At 46.6% G+C, this 20,188-nt stretch overlaps 1 protein-coding gene across 1 annotated transcript; it reads right to left on the bottom strand.

The window, feature by feature from the left end:
• Positions 1 to 58: 58 nt before the first annotated feature.
• On the bottom strand, positions 59 to 2,104 carry LOC125523608 (peptidyl-prolyl cis-trans isomerase FKBP16-3, chloroplastic). Its single transcript, XM_048688635.1, has 6 exons — positions 1,586 to 2,104; positions 1,388 to 1,471; positions 1,254 to 1,303; positions 1,087 to 1,135; positions 558 to 632; positions 59 to 381 (listed from the first exon to the last, which is right to left on the bottom strand). Exons 1-6 carry the CDS (start codon positions 1,952 to 1,954, stop codon positions 265 to 267), a joined length of 744 nt encoding a protein of 247 aa, XP_048544592.1. The 5' UTR covers positions 1,955 to 2,104; the 3' UTR covers positions 59 to 264.
• Between the last annotated feature and the right edge of the window lie 18,084 nt (positions 2,105 to 20,188).

Raw genomic sequence — 20,188 nt, forward strand, 5'->3', positions numbered from 1 at the left:
AGCGAATCTGACACATGACTGAAATGCACACCAAATATCCACATAAAACACTGGGCAATTGAGTAGAAGGATTAGCACATATCTTTATATCACTAAGGCTACATTATTCCATTCACAACCAAAGGTTGCTATGCACTTAATACAAATCATCATAGTTTTGTATATTTTGCTGCCGAAAACAATTGTCACTCTACTCACATGGTAATTCACAAAAAGAAAATCATTCTCTTCAGTTGCCTCCTGTAAAGATGCAAGATGATGCTTTCACTCATCATCGTCAAGACCAGGTACGAACAATAGGTTGACGTCAAATACGACGGGGCTGCTCGGAGCCACTCTTGGCCTCCCGGGAGCTGATGTAAGGCCCTTAGGGAATGCTAACTGCTCAGATCAAGAAGATGGGAAATCATCACTATCCTGTCCAGATACCCCAGACTGAAGAAACACAGCGCATGATCATTGGAGGAAAAGGTAAAGTTTTCTTGCACAACAGCTAGTTTTGTTTTGTTTCGTTTTCGGCATTGCTCTGTTAAACTTGACAAGGCAAGACTACTTACTTGACCGGGTATGTACAACCGACGTAATCCTCCAACTTTCATCGACAAGATCCCTTCATCAAGTCCCTTTATCACCTGACATTGCCAAACATATGAATGAGAAGATAGAACACCATGCCAAATCTGAAACTTTGAAGCTATGAACTGCATATATGTAAGTATATGACAAATTTAGATTTCCTAGGGTAAGCAACGAGGCAAAACTGCTTGTTAGTCCAGAATTGCAGATGATAAAGATGAGCATGAAATTCATTTAGGTGTGCTACTATTAAAACAAAGGGTTATATCCTTTGAAGATGAAGGCGAGACCATTCGGCATGAATGGTGAGCTATATAAAAAACAATGAAGATGAATGCGGAGCACTGTCAATAAACAGTGTTTCTAGGTTCAGATCAATTCACAGCTGTGTGGGTTAATTTTAGTCGTCACTTCCAGAGGGGCATGCAAATCGGTTGATGCAGAGGCCAGGGTACTCCCCTTTCCAAAAAAAAGAGGGGCATGCAATGCATCAGAGCCTGCAGTAAATACCTGTCCTGCGCCAACACGGAATATGTAGGGCTGGCCTTTCTCCAGCGAGCTGCACAACAACACCAGGACATGGTAAGAGGACGAAGTGTTACTGACCAATTATGTGCACGCTGAATGCACGGTCAGTCTGTCACCCATCAAATGCGCTCAGCTCAGTTATCTCTCACCTGTCGAATATCTGTCCGTTTGGCACCATGGCGATGCAGTTTGCAGCAACCTACACACACGGTGATCAAGAAGCTTACGCGTTGGCAGGCAATCGTCGAAAGAGAGAGCAAAAAGAAGAGGTAATGGTGAGCACCTGGAAGCCAACGGGCGGACTCGGCCCTTGCCCGACTTTGATGTCCTTGTACTGCAAACCGGACTCCGTAGTCACCATAGGCAGCTGAAAACGCAGGAGAAAAATTTGCGGCCTGATTCCATGGATTTTGCAGGAAATACTGCATGAATCAAGCAAACGGAATACTGCATTCCTATGATGCTGTCATGGCGAACGTACATTTTCGAGCTCTGCCTCGCAGGCGGCGTCGCAGAGCTTGGGCTTCTCCTCCGGCGGCAGCCCGCCGGCGAAGGCGTCGAGCGCGGCCTGCAGGCATAACGCGGACGACGACACCCCCAGAACCACCGCCCCGACCACGCCCCTCCGGGTGACCACGCCACCGTTGTCGTCGTCAGCTCCTCCGCATTGCGCCGCGCTTCCTCCGCCAGCGGCAGCCCTGCAGCAGCATGGCGCCCTGCTGTTGCCACCTCTGATGAACGCCCTGCCGCCGCCGCCGCCGCCGCTGGGAAGCCAGGCCCTCGAGCTAGCGCCACGCGGCCCTGACGGGAGGAGAAGCGGCGAGGCCGAGGAAGAGGCAGCAGCAGCCATTGGATTAGGGAGAGGGGGAGGGGGAAGGGGAGGAGGAGGACGACGGCGGGGAAGAGGACCACGGACGAGTCGACGGGAGAGAGTGGATAGAGCAAATTAAATCCGCGGTGGCCGTCCAGCCTCCACCACTCGCTTCGCGCGTGCAACACCACGCACGGGGCACGGCGACCGGAATCAACGGCCGTTGCGTTCGGCTTTGTTAAATCAACGCCGCTAGAGTTTTTTTCGTTCTTGTATGGGACGCTTATTAATATTATTTCTGAACACATTACGGACACAACATTTATATATACGCGCATACACTTATTTTTATGAACACCCACGTACACCCTTACTCTTACGAGCATCTCCGAAAAATTGAGGTGACATATTTTTTTTAGAAGAAAATGGTTGTGTCCCTGTTCCAAACAGCAATCCAGTACAAGTCTTACAAGGTAGGTTTACGGCGGACTGCCGCAGTAGCAGCAAATAAAACTAGAAAGTAGAGAGTTGCAGACATAAAGAGAAGGACTCCGGTGACATACGCCCCAGCCTAGACAACAACAAGAGAACATCATTTTTTTTAAACGTGCAGAGCTGCTAGAAACTGCAGGTTCTTCAAAGGGAAGGACTTCAAAAGGTGTCTCCACGCCTCAGCCAGGATCTGGCCACAACAGCAGAGGTGGGCTTCTCGCTTTCATCTCCAGTTCTTTCGCGGCCCACTCCAACTTGTCCTTGACACACCCTGAGGAAAGGCATTCTCATGTAGATAGATTTGATGCAGTTTTTCGCCAGATAGCCTGCAAGTCAGGCCAACAAACATTATTGAAAACCATGTCATTGCGAGTTTTCCAGATTGCCCACAGCCCGGTTGCATGAACAATATTAGTCGCAGCAAAACTATCTCCTCTGATCCAGTACATGGAGATGGACATTATATTAATGTCTTCATTAATCCCAGTAAGGACACAGATGGCTTTCCAGAATTTAGCAGCAACAACACAGGTACTAAATAAATGAGAACAAGATTCTTGTTCAGAGCAAAATACACAAGTAGGGTCACCTACATCCTGCCTTTTGCACAAGTTGTCTCTGGTTAGCAGCTTCTTGTTAGTTAAGAGCCAGAGAAAAATCTGAATTCTAGGTGGAATTTTGATCTTCCAAATAGCAGGAGAACCGACAGGAAGCACTCCCCTGAAATTAAGAAACTTATAAAAGGATTTAACAGAGTAAACTCCTTTGGAATTCATATTCCAAAATGGGGAGTCCTCTTCTACTGTGAGTTGGATTGAACTGGCAATTTCCAAGAGCTCGAACCATAGAGACATAAGTTCCTGGGTGAAACATCTCCGAAATGTAAGCTTAAGGTTACTGCCGTCCCAGATTTTATCAATGGTGGCATTTTGCTCATTAGTTAGAACATACAGGTCCCAGTACTGGGTAACCAGAGTGGCATTATCAAACCAATGATCCTCCCAGAATCTAACCCTTTTGCCATTGCCAATCTTCCAAGAGAAGCCAACCTTGGCAGCTTGAGCTGCCCAGAGCACCCCTTTCCAAAAAGGGGATGCTCCAGTATTGGGACAAGCAAATATATTACTCTGAGGTTTGTACTTGGAATCAATAATATTTTTCCAAATTTTACCCTCGGAGTTATAGTATCTACTAATCCAAGAAGCTAATAAGGCCAAATTCATGTCCCCAATGTCAGTAATCCCAAAGCCCCCAAACTCCTTTCTCATGGTAATGGAATTCCAGGCAGTCAGGTGGTATTTGTGGTGGCCCTCATAATCATCCCAAAAGCAATGAGCTAGTTGGGAATTGATAAGTTTGATGGCCTACTTGGGAAACTTGATGAAACCCATGAGGTAAGATGGAATACTGGCTAAACAGGCTTGGACTAAGATAAGTCTTTTGCCAAAAGAAAGAAGTCTACCTCTCCACCCAGCAACTTTCTTAATGATCTTATCAACAGTGGATTGGAGATCTTCCTTCCCAATCTTGCTAAATGGAGAGGGGGCCCTAAGTACTTAATAGGGAAAGCACTTAGCTTGCAGCCTAAGATTTGAGCAAAAACTAGTGCCTCATCTCTATCTATATTGATAGGGACCAGGTCACACTTCTGAAAATTAATTCTCATGCCAGAAATCTGCTCAAAACATGACATAAGCCATTTGAGGTTTTTGGCATGGTCAAGGTTATTATCTAAGAAAAGTAAAGTGTCATCAACATATTGCATGCTAATAACACCAGCAAGATTAGAGGGGGGGACACCAGCAATTAAATTTGCTTTAGCAGCTTTAATCAAAATTCTAGTAAACATATCAGCCACTAGGTTAAACAATAGAGGAGAGACAGGGTCTCCTTGTCTAGCTCCTTTGCCAGCTATAAAATAATCATTATTGGTGTCATTGATTCTGACTCCCACAGATCCATTGCAGAGTAAAGATTCAAGCTTATACATCCAAATAGGACCAAAGCCTCTCTTCCTCAGCATTTTCAAAAGAAACTCTCTACTGATCATATTATAGGCCTTTTCATAATCTAATTTAAAGCAAAAACCAGACATTTTGTTGGAGGCTACTGCATGCACTGTTGGAAATATGCCCTAGAGGCAATAATAAAAGCATTATTATTATATTTCTTTGTTCATGATAATTGTCTTTATTCATGCTATAACTGTATTATCCGGAAATCGCAATACACGTGTGAATACATAGACCATAATATGTCCCTAGTAAGCCTCTAGTTGACTAGCTCGTTGATCAACAGATAGTCATGATTTCCTGGCTATGGACATTGGATGTCATTGATAACGGGATCACATCATTAGGAGAATGATGTGATGGACAAGACCCAATCCTAAGCATAGCACAAAGATCGTGTAGTTCGTTTGCTAGAGCTTTTCCAATGTCAAGTATCTTTTCCTTTGACCATGAGATCGTGTAACTCCCGGATACCGTAGGAGTGCTTTGGGTGTATCAAACGTCACAACGTAACTGGGTGACTATAAAGGTGCATTACAGGTATCTCCGAAAGTGTCTGTTGGGTTGACACGGATCGAGACTGGGATTTGTCACTCCATATAACGGAGAGGTATCACTGGGCCCACTCGGTAATGCATCATCATTATGAGCTCAAGGTGACCAAGTGGTTGATCACGGGATCATGCATTACGGTACGAGTAAAGTGACTTGCCGGTAACGAGATTGAACAAGGTATTGGGATACCAACGATCGAGTCTCGAGCAAGTAACATACCGATTGACAAAGGGAATTGTATACGGGGTTGATTAATCCTCGACATCGTGGTTCATCCGATGAGATCATCGTGGAGCATGTGGGAGCCATCATGGGTATCCAGATCCCGCTGTTGGTTATTGACCGGAGAGTCGTCTCGGTCATGTCTGCTTGTCTCCCGAACCCGTAGGGTCTACACACTTAAGGTTCGGTGACGCTAGGGTTGTGAAGATATGTATATGCAGTAACCCGAATGTTGTTCGGAGTCCCGGATGAGATCCCGGACGTCATGAGGAGTTCCGGAATGGTCCGGAGGTAAAGAATTATATATAGGAAGTGCTGTTTCGGCCATCGGGACAAGTTTCGGGGTTATCGGTATTGTACCGGGACCACCGGAGGGGTCCCGGGGGCCCACCGGGTGGGGCCACCTGTCCCGGGGGGCCACATGGGCTGTAGGGGGTGCGCCTTGGCCTATATGGGCCAAGGGCACCAGCCCCTATAGGCCCATGCGCCTAGGGTTTCCATGGGGGAGGAGTCCCACTAGTGGAAGGCACCCCTGAGTGCCTTGGGGGGGAGGGAAACCTCCCCTGGCCGCCGCACCTAGGAGATTGGATCTCCTAGGCTGGCGCACCCCCCCCCTTGGCCCTCCTATATATAGTGGGGGAGAGGAGGGATTTTATACCTCAGCCTTTGGTGCTTCCTCTCTCCCCGTTACGTCTCTCTCTCGTAGTATAGGCGAAGCCCTGCTACTGTGACGCCCTGCATCCACCACCACGCCGTCGTGCTGCTGGATCTTCATCAACCTCTCCTTCCCCCTTGCTGGATCAAGAAAGGAGGAGACGTCATCCGTTCCGTACGTGTGTTGAACGCGGAGGCACCGTCCGTTCGGTGCTAAGATCATCGGTGATTTGGATCACGTCGTGTTTGACTACATCATCCCCGTTCTTTGAACGCTTCCGCTCGCAATCTACAAGGTACGTAGATGCATCTAATCACTCGTTGCTAGATGAACTCATAGATAGATCTTGGTGAAACCGTAGGAAAATTTTTGTTTTCTGCATCGTTCCCCAACATGCACTACCTCATGAGCAGCCACAATGCTTTCAAGAATAAATCTCCCTTTCAGGAAAGCAGTCTGGTTTGGAGAGATGAGTGTATTACAAACAGGACCAAACCTGTTTGTAGCACACTTAGCAAAGATTTTAAAACTGTAATTAACCATAGCTAGAGGTCTGAACCTATCTAGTTTAACTGCATTAGGTTCTTTAGGGACCAAGGTCAGGAGGGAGAAGTTGAGTCTATATAGATCAAGTTCTCCAGCCTCCCAATCTCTAAAAAGAGCAAAAAGATCATGCTTAATTAAATCCCAGTATTTCTGGTAAAAAAGAAAAGGAAAGCCATCAGGGCCAGGTGCTCCCTCAGCATATGAGCCAAAGACAACAACCTTGATTTCCTCCTCAGAGAAAGGCTTTTCTAGCAAATTAAAATGATTTGTGGAGAGTAAACTATCATGGTCCCAAAAGTCATCTTTGAGATCAATATCAATAGTAGGCACAAAACCAAACAACTTATTATAATAAGCTACAGCTATCTGCAAAATACCTTTAGTGTCTTCAACAGGACCTGAGGGGGTTTCTAGTACAACAATCTGTTTCCTTCTCCTTTTTTGGTTGGCTACTGCTTTAAAATAGCCAGTGTTAAGCTCTCCCTCTAGAATCTCCTTCTCCCTGGATCTCTGTCTAGCCTTGATCTCCTCCTTTCTCCAGATCTCATTTAAATCACCTGCAATGTTTTTCATTCTTTTCTTAGAATTAGGAGATAAAGGTTGGGATTCAACTATAATATCCAAACAATTGTATTCGGCCACCATAGCCTGCTTATTCCTGTTCTGGTCTACTTCATAGTTAGCACACCAACCCTTAGCAGCTTTTCTAGTGGTTCTGATTTTAAACTGCCAAATATCAATGGCTTTGGTGGCATTACACTTGGTATTCATTTATCAAGTCTAAAAAATTTAGATTAGGAGGTGGGAGGCCCAGTGGAAGTGTTCAGCACCAAAGGGGTGTGATCACTACCCAATCTGGGTAGAGCTTTCATGGAAGCCCTAGGGAAGAGACCCTCCCAATCAACAGAAATAAAAACCCTATCTAGGGTGGCCATGATAAGGTTGTCTTGGTTATTAGCCCAAGTAAACCTTCTACCAGCATTTTTAATCTCAATGAGCCCAAATTTGTTGACCCGATCATTGAACAGGTCAGCCCAGTGTTGATTAATGGTGCCAGTACTCTTCTCACTAGTGTTTCTAACTAAGTTAAAGTCACCCCCAACTAAGGTGGGGCCAAACCACTCAGCTAGGACACTATTGAGTTCATTTAAAAAATCAGGTTTAAATTCATCATAGGCAGAGCCATATACAGAAATCAATCTCCATTTAGTGTCATTATGTTTGAACTTCAAAATACAGGAGATGCAGAATGTGTGAATATCACAATGTAAAATGCCAAAACTATCTTCTTTAACTCCTACTAGGACACCTCCTGCAGTGCCAACAACAGGCAGCCAATTCCACATAAATCCATTTCTAGAATCAATAGCTTCTAGTTGTGGAATAGTAAAATTGGCTTTTTGGTTTCAGATAAACAAATAAAATCAGGGCATCAAGCTTTTATGAGCTCTTGCACTCTGGTGTTCTTAGAAGAGCCATTTAGGCCTCTAATGTTCCAGAAGGCACCAATCATAAGGAAATATTCTTAGAGCATCTATTTCTACCATGACACTTCTTGGACCTTTGATGGGATACTTCCATCCAAGGAATCTCACCCTCCTCCTCCTCGGAGTTATTTTTAGTGTAGGGAGGAGGGTTCATCTCAGTGTCACTACTAGTATTAAAGCAATCAACTCCATTGACATCAGTGTCAGGAGGGGGGAATAAGTCAGGGTTGTCTTGTTGAAAACTAGACAGCCTCTCAAGTTCTTTTTGTTTAATAATCTCAATATTATTAAAGCAGCTAATGGGATCATTCCCAAGTTTTAAGCGAGATAAATCAGCATTATGTAAAAGGTCCAAGAAGACCGCCGATGCCTCCCCCTTCGCTCCGCTCCCCCGCGCACCCAAGCCACCACGCGCCCACCACTGTTGTACTCCCCGCCGGCGACACCCCCACACCTCACTCGCTGTGACGCCCCAAGACCGGAGCTTCAGTTGCCTTCCTTGTTTTTCCGAGTTTCGCCGTGTGTTTCATTTGTGCTTGCTCTTTTATTTTTTGCATTGCATCATGTCATCATGCCATCACTCTGTGCAACTAAAATAAATAAATCGTATGAATCTCCGATCCATTTAAATTGAGGGAAGGGTGACTTCTCTTTATAACATACCCTCCCAATATTAGGGAGCTATATTAAATATTCCGTTAACTTGGAATCACCCATAACGCACTTGCAAAATCCCAATGCTTTAGTCATCACAACTCTTGGCCTCTAACTTTGCCATATGTCCTTTCGTCATTTTCTGGAGCTCCACCTAAATTCTCAACATTTTTGAGCACTTTGAAAAAAACATGTCCTAGCTCAAACCTTTTAAATTAAATTCAAAGGAATTTGAATTTAATCTTTCAAACTTGAACTTTTCTATTTTCCCGGACCGTGCACATTTTTTCGAGTCCGTGAAAATTATTCCCGTGCCCAAATTCTTCTTCTAACCTTCTCTTCTCTTTTTTTCCCTTCTCTTATTTCTTTGTTTTTGTAAAGAGAAGGAGATGGGAGAGAGAAGAGCCGGCTGGGCCTCCCAGCCCAGCTGCAACCTGCCAAGCCGGCTCCATCCCCGCGGCCCACCTAGGCCTAGCCAGCCTTCTAAGGCCCAGCAGCCCCGCTGCAGTCTCTAAACCTAGCCCGATTCCCTCGCGCACCTCTCTCCCTCGTTCCCTCCCTCCCGACGCCGCCGCCACACGCACGCCCCACGCATCGAGCCGGGAGAGCCGCTGCTCGATCCCCATCTTCCTCCTCGCTCATGCCTCTCCGTCGCTCTCCCATCGCCATGACCGGGTCTGACCTGCTCTGAGCGTCGTCGCCCTCGACCCGGCTCGCCCTCGACGTCCCCTTCGCCGCGGCCCTGCCACGCCTAAGCTCCTCCACGACCAACGCATTCCCCCGCTCGCGCCAGGCCGAGTCCTCTGCAATGCTGGCCGCCGGCGACCGGGGCCGCCATGCGTGTCCTTCCCGTCCCCGTCGTCTCTGCTACCGGATCGGGCCGGCTCCGCCCTCGTCCCGGTCCCCTCCTGTTCGTGCTCACCTCCCGCCGCAGGGCCTCGTCTCTGCTTCGATCAACCGCATGAAGCTGTTGCCGCCGCTGCTTCGCTGAATCGCCTGAGTTCGACCAGCAGGCCACCGCAGTGCCATCTTGCCTCCTCCTCCGTTTTTCTGCTCGCCCTGGACCTCCCCTGCAAGCTCTTGCCGCCGCGCCGAATCCCTGCTGCCGCCGCTGCTTCGCTGGAACGCTCCACCGCGCCATGTCCTTGCCGCTGGCCTTCCCCGCACACTGCTCGCCTCCTCTGGTTCGCTTCTGCATTAGGACGAGTCCCTGCCTCTGCCTCCCGCCGAGTTCGGGTGACCCATGTTCAAGTCGCCAAGACCCCTTCGTGGTTTTCGCCAAGTTCGGCCACCGATGAACCGAGGTTTTTTTTGCCTTTGGATACGCAAGACCTTTCTGAACATTGCAAGTTGCATGACACAATGACTATGGGTCCGACGCACATGCGCCAAGTTCCACTACCGTCGCTCGGTTTCGACAAGACAATGTGTACCGCTACGCCCGGAGACCCTGGATGCACCAAGTTCCTTTTCGGACATGTACAACTACCATCCCGTGCAGGACACCAAGTACCACGACGACCATCGACATGTACCCCTACACCGCACCGAAACGCCGAGTTACTCGTCGTGACCCCGAACGATCGACGTCTCGTGGACCGTGTACAACTACCGTCGCTCCGAAGACGTTGGAGTCATCAAGTACCTCTCCGAACGAATGTGAACGACTACCGTCGCAAGAACGGGACCGGAAAGTCCGAAGACCCCAAGTACCACGACACCGATGACATGAACGTCTATGGAAACTCGTGCAACGATAAACATGTACCACTACCGTCGTCGAGATTGCGAGAACCTCTACCATCGACCCTAGAGCGTGCGAGAACGACTACTTCCACTACCGCCGTCGCGAGAACGTCTACTTCCTCTACTATACACCGAACGAGAACTGTCCCGCTTGCACGCTTCGAAGGTATAACCTCGAGACGACGCCCGTGAACGAATGAATGCATGTTGTATGGGATGCACCATTGTTTTGCCTCGAGTCTGAACTATCGGTGCACGTTGCCCCTCTTTTGCCTTGCCACCGACATGTGGGAACCCGGTAACCGGGATCACCCTACCATCTTTTGCACGCTCCTGCCACACTTTATTTGGCACCGACGTCTCAATGGGTTGTCGGAATCGGAACGTTGCCGTGGCACTGTTTTGTTATCATCGCCGTGGCACCCCTTTTGTTTCCGCCACGATGACAAATGCTTCATTATGCTCATGTCAACTCTTAATAAAATTGCATAAAACTTGCTCATGTTATTCGCATCATGATAATAACATTTAAATGTTTAAAATTGTTGTTGCATTAAATTATTAAGGCATATGGGGATTTACCGGATTCACTATTTGTTATATCCGGCCCATTTAAATTGTTTAGATGGTATAGTTTTGTTATGTTTCACCTCTTGACATGCTTAACAACATTTAATATTGTTGAGTACCTAAACGAGAGAGAATTAAATAAGTCATGTGGTGTTTTCTTCAATATGCAACTCCGTGGCATATTGAGCTCCACTTAATTTGTAGGATTGCTTGTGCACTTTGCTTTGACATGCTTCATTAAACCGGACATGCATCATACTTGATTGTGCATCATGACATGTCTATGTGGTGGCTGTTTTACTATGTTGTTTGCTTCTTTTCGGTGTTGCTTCTTCGGGTTAGATCCGGTAACGTCGCGTTTGTGAGGATTCGTTCGACTACGTCCGTTTGTCTTCTTCATGGACTCGTTCTTCTTCCTTGCGGAATTTCAGGCAAGACGACCATACCCTTGAAATCACTTCTATCTTTGCTTGCTAGATGTTCGCTCTTTTGCAAATGCCTATGCTACGATACCTACCACTTGCTTATCATGCCTCCCACATTGCCATGTCAAACCTCTAACCCACCATGTCCTAGCAAACCGTTGTTTGGCTATGTTACCGCTTTGCTCAGCCCCTCTTATAGCGTTGTTAGTTGCAGGTGAAGATTGGAGTTTGTTCCTTGTTGGAACACGGATATTATTGTTGGGATATCACAATATCTCTTATTTAATTAATGCATCTATACACTTGGTAAAGGATGGAAGGTCGGCCTTATGCCTGGTGTTTTGTTCCACTCTTGCCGCCCTAGTTTCCGTCATATCGATGTTATGTTGCCGGATTTTGCGTTCCTTACACGGTTGGGTTATAATGGGAATCCCTTGACAGTTCGCCTTGAATAAAACTCCTCCAGCAATGCCCAACATTGGTTTTACCATTTGCCACCTAGCCTTTTCTTTCCCTTGGGTCGGCTGGCTCAAGGGTCATCTTTATTTTAACCCCCCCGGGCCAGTGCTTCTCTAAGTGTTGGTCCAACTGAGCGATGTCCGGGGCTACCAGGGGCAACTCTGGGCTGGCCTACCCGACTCATCTGAGTGTGCCCTGAGAATGAGATATGTGCAGCTCCTATTGGGATTTGTCGACACATTCGGGCGGTGTTGCTGGACTTGTTTTACCATTGTCGAGGATGTCTTGTAACCGGGATGCCGAGTCTGATCAGATTGTCTTGGGAGAAGGAATATCCTTCATTGACCGTGAGAGCTTGTGATGGGCTAAGTTGGGCACCCCTGCAGGGATTTGAACTTTCAAAAGCCGTGCCCGCGGTTATGGGTAGATGGGAATTTGTTAATGTTCGGTTGTAGAAAACCTGAAGTTGATCTTAATTAAAATGCATCAACCACGTGTGTAGCCGTGATGGTCTCTTTCCGGCGGAGTCCGGGAAGTGAACACGGTGTTGGAGTTATGATTGACGTAGGTTGTTCTAGGATCACTTCTTGATCATAGTTTCTCGACCGTGCTTTGCCTTCTCTTCTCGCTCTCATTTGCGTATGTTAGCCACCATATATGCTAGTCGCTTGCTGCAACTCCACCTCATACCTTTACCTTACCCATAAGCTTAAATAGTCTTGATCGCGAGGGTGTGAGATTGCTGAGTCCCCGTGACTCACAGATACTCCCAAAACCAGTTTGCAGGTGCCGATGAAACCATGCAGGTGACGCAACCGAGCTCAAGGCGGAGCTCGATGAAGATCTTGTCCTTTGTGTTGTTTCGTTCTAGTTAATCAGTAGTGGAGCCCAGTTGGGGTCGATCGGGGATCTGTGTAGCATTTGGGGTAGTATTCTTTTATTTTGGTTCCGTAGTCGGACCTTGACTGTATCTGGTTGATGTAATGCTTATTCATGTATTGTGTGAAGTGGCGATTGTAAGCCAACTATGTATCTCTTTCCCTTATGTATTACATGGGTTGTGTGAAGATTACCTCACTTGCGACATTGCTTACAATGTGGTTATGCCTCTAAGTTGTGCTTCGACACGTGGGATATATAGCCGCATCGTGGGCGTTACAAGTTGGTATCAGAGCCTTCCCCGACTTAGGAGCCCCCTGCTTGATCGAATCGCTGGCGTTGTTGAGTCTAGAAAAATGTTTTGAGTCTTTTAGGATTTATATATATAGGAGAGTAGGATTCTTTTTACTCCTCAGTCCCTTCGTCGCTCTGGTGAGGCATCCTGACATAGAGTTTTGACTCTTCTCTTCTCAAATTTCACTAAAAAAATTTGGGATCACGCGGGTATCTTGAAATTGTTCCGATGGTTTTGTGACGAGAACATTGTTCTTGGTGCCTCCTGACATTTAGGGGTTGTGGCAGTGTCCCGCGGAGTTGAGCTCTGAGGTGTTGTCGTCACAATTTTATCGTTGCAGTTCGGGAATACCTGAGTTCGCCGACATCGAAAATCTCTTTTATGCAGTTGTTGGTGAGATAATCTCAACGCCACCCAGTACTAGGGTGGGAGTTCGGGAGCATTGCCATAACTCGTATAACGGATGCTTTTCAAAGGTTGAGGTAAACGATTTCCGAAGGTTTCTTGGTTATGTGTTGAAGGATGGATACAGCTGGATGTAGGATTTGTTAGTTTTGGGTGAGATATTATGCTTCCCCTGTATCCCCAACACCTGATTGCATAACCGGAAAATTTCGGGAGTTTGATAAGTGGGAATTCAAGTAGCTCTTAGGATATCTTTTCAACAGATGTATGATATGAAATTGGGGTTCGACGTCTAGTGGTCCGCCTATCCACGGTTGGTTTTACAGTGGTCTCGTTGTGTCTTAAAGAGTCCTTGGCTATGCCGACTCGGGGATGCTTCGTATGTCATGTGCACTGCCTTGTACATGATGGTGCTGTACGATCGAGCCCGTGTAGGCCCCACCACGAAAACTTTGGACGAAATCTCTATCATATGTTTGTTCTGGCTTATTCTGCAAGCCAATCCTTTGTTTTGTTTTGGTTTGTGGTATTCGAGTTGCTTCGAAGTCAAGTGTTGATTCCATACCTTTTTCTAACCGGTGTTCTCATATTTCTATGTGAATACCAATCCTTCATGATAATCGAGATTGTCATGTCAATCCTTTTCAACCGGTGAGTTTCTCTTCTAGTGGATCCGATCATTCCAACATCCGCAAGATCAACTCAAGTCTTCTCAATGGTGTTGATTAATCCGTTCCAAATTGCCTTTGTTTTCCCGCCCACCCACCCTCTTTCTTCGAGGACTCGGATTTCTTTATCAAGTATCTATCTTATGAATAGAAAGTCTCTCCATTCTTTTCCGTCAATGTTCTTACCCGGTGGTGCTTATGAAGATGCTAACGGAGCTTCAAGTTCATCATTCTTCGTTCTTTTTCTTCTCCGGTGAATTCAATTCAAGCTGTTAGTGTTGATCATATCCCTTTTCCCCGTTTCAAATACCTTCTCATACTGGTGCACCTCATAATCATTCACTTCTCGCTATTCTATTGTTCCGGGGTGCTGAAGATATCTCAGAAGACTCACGGTTACATTCTCGATCCATTCAAGTTCTTTCGAGATTGTAATCTCTTTCAAGCCATTTAATTCAATCGGTGCAATCTCTCTTTCAAATTGTTCTACGGTGTATCTTTTGAGTGGGGCCATAACCCACAAGTCTTTTCCCAGGATCTTACCTGACTCGCCTTATTTTCCCGGAGTGACTCCCGAAATTCTTTTCAAAGTTTGACGTAAGAATGATTCATCATCAGTCATATGTATTTCTCTAAGATCTCTCAAATTCTTTTCATCGTTGGCTCAACCTCTTCGCTTTTGATTCTTCCGGAGTGTCTAAACGATTCATGGTGGTGTTTCTCGTCGTCTTTCAAGGATTTTGAAGACTGAAGAAGAGTTTCTCTTTAATCTTGATCCATTTTCTTCAAGAGTCATGGTGCTAACCTGATGTCGTCCTCTCATAATTGTTTTCAGTCGTGATAATTCTTTTCACCCATCCGGAGCAATTCAAGAGTCTTTTCAGTTTGATTCTTCGGAGCCCATCATCTCATAATTATTCATTCCCAGCTTTTAGTTATTGTTCTCCTAATCTTACCGGTGCATCGATCTAATATCCTCTAATAAGTTCATGATCTTTTCGTTCTCTTGTATCTAAACTCTCTCATGTATCTTCGTTCATTTGCTAATTCTTACCGGTGATTCATCCCTTTACTTCGTTCGTTTTGCAATTCCTTACGGTGGTTCGTCCAAGAGTTCTCTTCCTTCGTTATCATGCAGATTTTTTTGTTCTTTCCAATCTTGACTGGTGATTCGTTGAAGACCTTCCCAAGTTTGCGCTATATCTCTCTTAATCCTTTTCTACGAGAATAAGTAGTATGCCAAATCCGTTGCTTGTCATCAATCTAAATTGGTGAAGGATGCGCACAACGTAATTCTTATTATTGTTTCATACAAGTGATCTAATTTCTTCTTTCCGGAGTGGTTCATCATATCACATTCTCGGTTCGAGATGCTTTATCTTTTCTTTCCGGAGTTCCAAGTTTTCTCGGTTATATCATTTCAAAGCTTTATCCAATCATTACAAGGTTTCACCTTGTGTTTTCAACTTCTCTTTCTTTTCGTTATCCTTTTGTTTACCGGAGTTCTTCATGGAGGTGCTACATGTTGGTTCATAAAGGATTTAATTCCTTCTCGAAGTGTTCATCAAGATCCTTTTTAGAGGAGCTCAAGCTTTCTTCATCTTGCAATCCGGAGTGCAATTCTTTCTACCATATCATCGGAGGTGATATTATGTCATTCTTGATAATTTGAGTTCATGTTTCATGATTCACATGTTGTTAAGAATGAGGTATTTTAAATCCATCAACCTCTTCGTTGGAGTTATCTTGTGTCATGTTTCACCTAAAGCCTTCCCTAAGGATTGTTGCTATTTATGGTGCTCATAAATGACCCAAGTTCTTCAGCTATCCTCCCAGTGAAATAAGTTTCTCGTCTTCTTGTTCATATCAATCCAATCTTTTGTTTCCATTAGTGGCAGAATTTCACCTCATAGTTTTCAAATGTTCTCCATAAGCCCACTACAACCTTGTCTTTTCGTTGTTGGTTTTCCAACAACTCCGCTCGAACTTTCCCCTAAAGATGATTTTCAAGATCATTTGAGATAGAAGATATTGTTTTTCTCCTCCATTCATTCCATCCCATCCTCTCATTTCTTCCGGAGGCGTTGTGATGTTGCTCTTTTCTCTCATCATCTCGGATGGTGTTCTTTTCGTGCTTACCCATTTAACCGGAGTGCTGTGCCCCTTTGCTCAAGTCCTTTTCTTCCTATCAAGTCTTGCATCTCTTTTCAACCGGAGTGCTATACGAATTTGTTCTTCCTTGTTCCTCTTTTCTAACGGAGTGTTTTCAACTTCGTTCATCTCCATTGTATTCTTTCTTTCAATTTGTTCAACCTCGCAAGGTTCTTTGGTTTCACTAATTGGTCATAGAAGCAACTTAGTTTTACCTCTTCTCTTCCTCTTCCATTTATCTCTGGTGCCTTCCTAGATCTCGGGACGAGATCCTCTCGTAGTGGTGGAGTGTTGTGACGCCCCAAGACCGGAGCTTCAGATGCCTTCCTTGTTTTTCCGAGTTTCGCCGTGTGTTTCATTTGTGCTTGCTCTTTTATTTTTTGCATTGCATCATGTCATCATGCCATCACTCTGTGCAACTCAAATAAATAAATCATACGAATCTCCGATCCATTTAAATCGAGGGAAGGGTGACTTCTCTTTATAACATACCCTCCCAATATTAGGGAGCTATATTAAATATTCCGTTAACTTGGAATCACCCATAACGCACTTGCAAAATCCCAATGCTTTAGTCATCACAACTCTTGGCCTCTAACTTTGCCATATGTCCTTTCGTCATTTTCCGGAGCTCCACCTAAATTCTCAACATTTTCGAGCACTTTGAAAAAACATGTCCTAGCTCAAACCTTTTGAATTAAATTCAAAGGAATTTGAATTTAATCTTTCAAACTTGAACTTTTCTATTTTCCCGGACCGTGCACATTTTTTCGAGTCCGTGAAAATTATCCCCGTGCCCAAATTCTTCTTCTAACCTTCTCTTCTCTTTTTTCCCTTCTCTTATTTCTTTGTTTTTGTAAAGAGAAGGAGATGGGAGAGAGAAGAGCCGGCTGGGCCTCCCAGCCCAGCTGCAACCTGCCAAGACGGCTCCATCCCCGCGGCCCACCTAGGCCTAGCCAGCCTTCGAAGGCCTAGCAGCCCCGCTGCAGTCTCTAAACCTAGCCCGATTCCCTCGCGCACCTCTCTCCCTCGTTCCCTCCCGACGCCGCCGCCACACGCACGCCCCACGCATCGAGCCGGGAGAGCCGTTGCTCGATCCCCATCTTCCTCCTCGCTCATGCCTCTCTGTCGCTCTCCCATCGCCATGACCGGGTCTGACCTGCTCTGAGCATCGTCGCCCTCAACCCGGCTCGCCCTCGACGTCCCCTTCGCCGCGGCCCTGCCACGCCTAAGCTCCTCCATGACCAACGCATTCCCCCACTCGCGCTAGGCCGAGTCCTCTGCATCGCTAGCCGCCGGCGACCGGGGCCGCCGTGCGTGTCCTTCCCGTCCCTATCGTCTCTGCTACCGGATTGGGCCAGCTCCGCCCTCGTCCCGATCCCCTCCTATCCGTGCTCACCTCCCGCCGCAGGGCCTCATCTCTGCTTCGATCAACCGCATGAAGTTGTTGCCGTCGCTGCTTTGCTGAATCGCCTGAGTTCGACCAGCAGGCCACCACAGTGCCATCTTGCCTCCTCCTTCGTTTTTCTGCTCGCCCTGGACCTCCCCTGCAAGCTCTTTCCGCCGCCCCGAATCCCTGCTGCCGCCGCTGCTTCGCTGGAACGCTCCATCGTGCCAAGTCCTTGCCGCTGGCCTTCCCCGCACACTGCTCGCCTCCTCTGGTTCGCTTCTGCATTAGGACGAGTCCCTGCCTCTGCCTCCCGCCGAGTTCGGGTGACCCATGTTCAAGTCACCAAGACCCCTTCGTGGTTTTCGCCAAGTTCGGCCACCGATGAACCGAGGTTTTTTTTGCCTTGCTTGGATACGCAAGACCTTTCTAAACATTGCAAGTTGCATGACACAATGGCTATGGGTCCGACGGACATGCGCCAAGTTCCACTACCGTCGCTCGGTTTCGACAAGACAATGTGTACCGCTACGCCCAGAGACCCTGGATGCACCAAGTTGCTCTTCAGACATGTACAACTACCATCCCGTGCAGGACACCAAGTACCACCACGACCATCGACATGTACCCCTACACCGGACCGAAACGCCGAGTTCCTCGCCGTGACCCCGAACGATCAATGTCTCGTGGACCGTGTACAACTACCGTCGCTCCGAAGACGTTGGAGTCATCAAGTACCTCTCTGAACGAACGTGAACGACTACCGTCGCAAGAACGGGACCGGAAAGTCCGAAGACCCCAAGTACCACGACACTGATGACATGAACGTCTACGGAAACTCATGCAACGATAAACATGTACCACTACCATCGCCGAGATCGCGAGAACCTCTACCATCGACCCTAGAGCGTGCGAGAATGGCTACTTCCACTACCGCCATCGCGAGAACGTCTACTTCCTCTACTATACACCGAACGAGAACTGTCCCGCTTGCACGCTTTGAAGGTATAACCTCGAGACGACGCCCGTGAGCGAATGAATGCATGTTGTATGAGATGCACCCTTGTTTTGCCTCGAGTCTGAACTATCGGTGCACGTTGCCCCTCTTTTGCCTTGCCACCGACATGTGGGAACCCGGTAACCGGGATCACCCCACCATCTTTTGCACGCTCCCGCCACACTTTATTTTGCACCGACGTCTCAATGAGTTGTCGGAACCGGAACGTTGCCGTGGCACTGTTTTGTTATCGTCGCCGTGGCACCCCTTTTGTTTCCGCCACGATGATAAATGCTTCATTATGCTCATGTCAACTCTTAATAAAATTGCATAAAACTTGCTCATGTCATTCGCATCATGATAATAACATTTAAATGTTTAAAATTGTTGTTGCATTAAATTACTAAGGCATATGGGGATTTACCGGATTCACTATTTGTTATATCCGGCCCCATTTAAATTGTTTAGATGGTATAGTTTTGTTATGTTTCACCTCTTGACATGCTTAACAACATTTAATATTGTTGAGTACCTAAACGAGAGAGAACTAAATAAGTCATGTGGTGTTTTCTTCAATATGCAACTCCGTGGCATATTTAGCTCCACTTAATTTGTAGGATTGCTTGTGCACTTCATGCCATGCTTCATTAAACCGGACATGCATCATACTTGATTGTGCATCATGCCATGTCTATGTGGTGGTTGTTTTACTATGTTGTTTGCTTCTTTCCGGTGTTGCTTCTTCGGGTTAGATCCGGTAACGTCGCGTTTGTGAGGATTCGTTCGACTACGTCCGCTTGTCTTCTTCATGGACTCGTTCTTCTTCCTTGCAGGATTTCAGGCAAGATGACCATACCCTTGAAATCACTTCTATCTTTGCTTGCTAGATGTTCGCTCTTTTGCTATGCCTATGCTACGATACCTACCACTTGCTTATCATGCCTCCCACATTGCCATGTCAAACCTCTAACCCACCATGTCCTAGCAAACCGTTGTTTGGCTATGTTACCGCTTTGCTCAGCCCCTCTTATAGCGTTGTTAGTTGCAGGTGAAGATTGGAGTTTGTTCCTTGTTGGAACACGGATATTATTGTTGGGATATCACAATATCTCTTATTTAATTAATGCATCTATACACTTGGTAAAGGATGGAAGGCTCGGCCTTATGCCTGGTGTTTTGTTCCACTCTTGCCGCCCTAGTTTCTGTCATATCGGTGTTATGTTGCCGGATTTTGCGTTCCTTACACAGTTGGGTTATAATGGGAACCCCTTGACAGTTCGCCTTGAATAAAACTCCTCCAGCAATGCCCAACATTGGTTTTACCATTTGCCACCTAGCCTTTTCTTTCCCTTGGGTCGGCCGGCTCAAGGGTCATCTTTATTTTAACCCCCCAGGCCAGTGCTTCTCTAAGTGTTGGTCCAACTGAGCGATGTCCAGGGCTACCAGGGGCAACTCTGGGCTGGCCTACCCGACGTCTAGCTCATCTGAGTGTGCCGTGAGAACGAGATATGTGCCGCTACTATCGGGATTTGTCGGCACATTCGGGCAGTGTTGCTGCACTTGTTTTACCATTGTCGAGGATGTTTTGTAACCGGGATGCCGAGTCTGATCGGATTGTCTTGGGAGAAGGAATATCCTTCGTTGACCGTGAGAGCTTGTGATGGGCTA

The sequence above is a fragment of the Triticum urartu genome, chromosome 7, assembly GCF_003073215.2.
Source record: "Triticum urartu cultivar G1812 chromosome 7, Tu2.1, whole genome shotgun sequence".
NCBI classification, from domain to species: Eukaryota; Viridiplantae; Streptophyta; class Magnoliopsida; order Poales; family Poaceae; genus Triticum; species Triticum urartu.

What these genes read in the sequence shown, in the direction of transcription:
- LOC125523608 (XM_048688635.1), bottom strand. Translation starts at nt 1,954, where the DNA reads ATGGCTGCTGCTGCCTCTTCCTCGGCCTCGCCGCTTCTCCTCCCGTCA. An exon ending in GCGAGGCAGAGCTCGAAAAT is followed by an intron (nt 1,472 to 1,585) that starts GTACGTTCGCCA and finishes CTGCGTTTTCAG; the next exon opens with CTGCCTATGGTGACTACGGA. An exon ending in AACGGACAGATATTCGACAG is followed by an intron (nt 1,136 to 1,253) that starts GTGAGAGATAAC and finishes GTTGTTGTGCAG; the next exon opens with CTCGCTGGAGAAAGGCCAGC.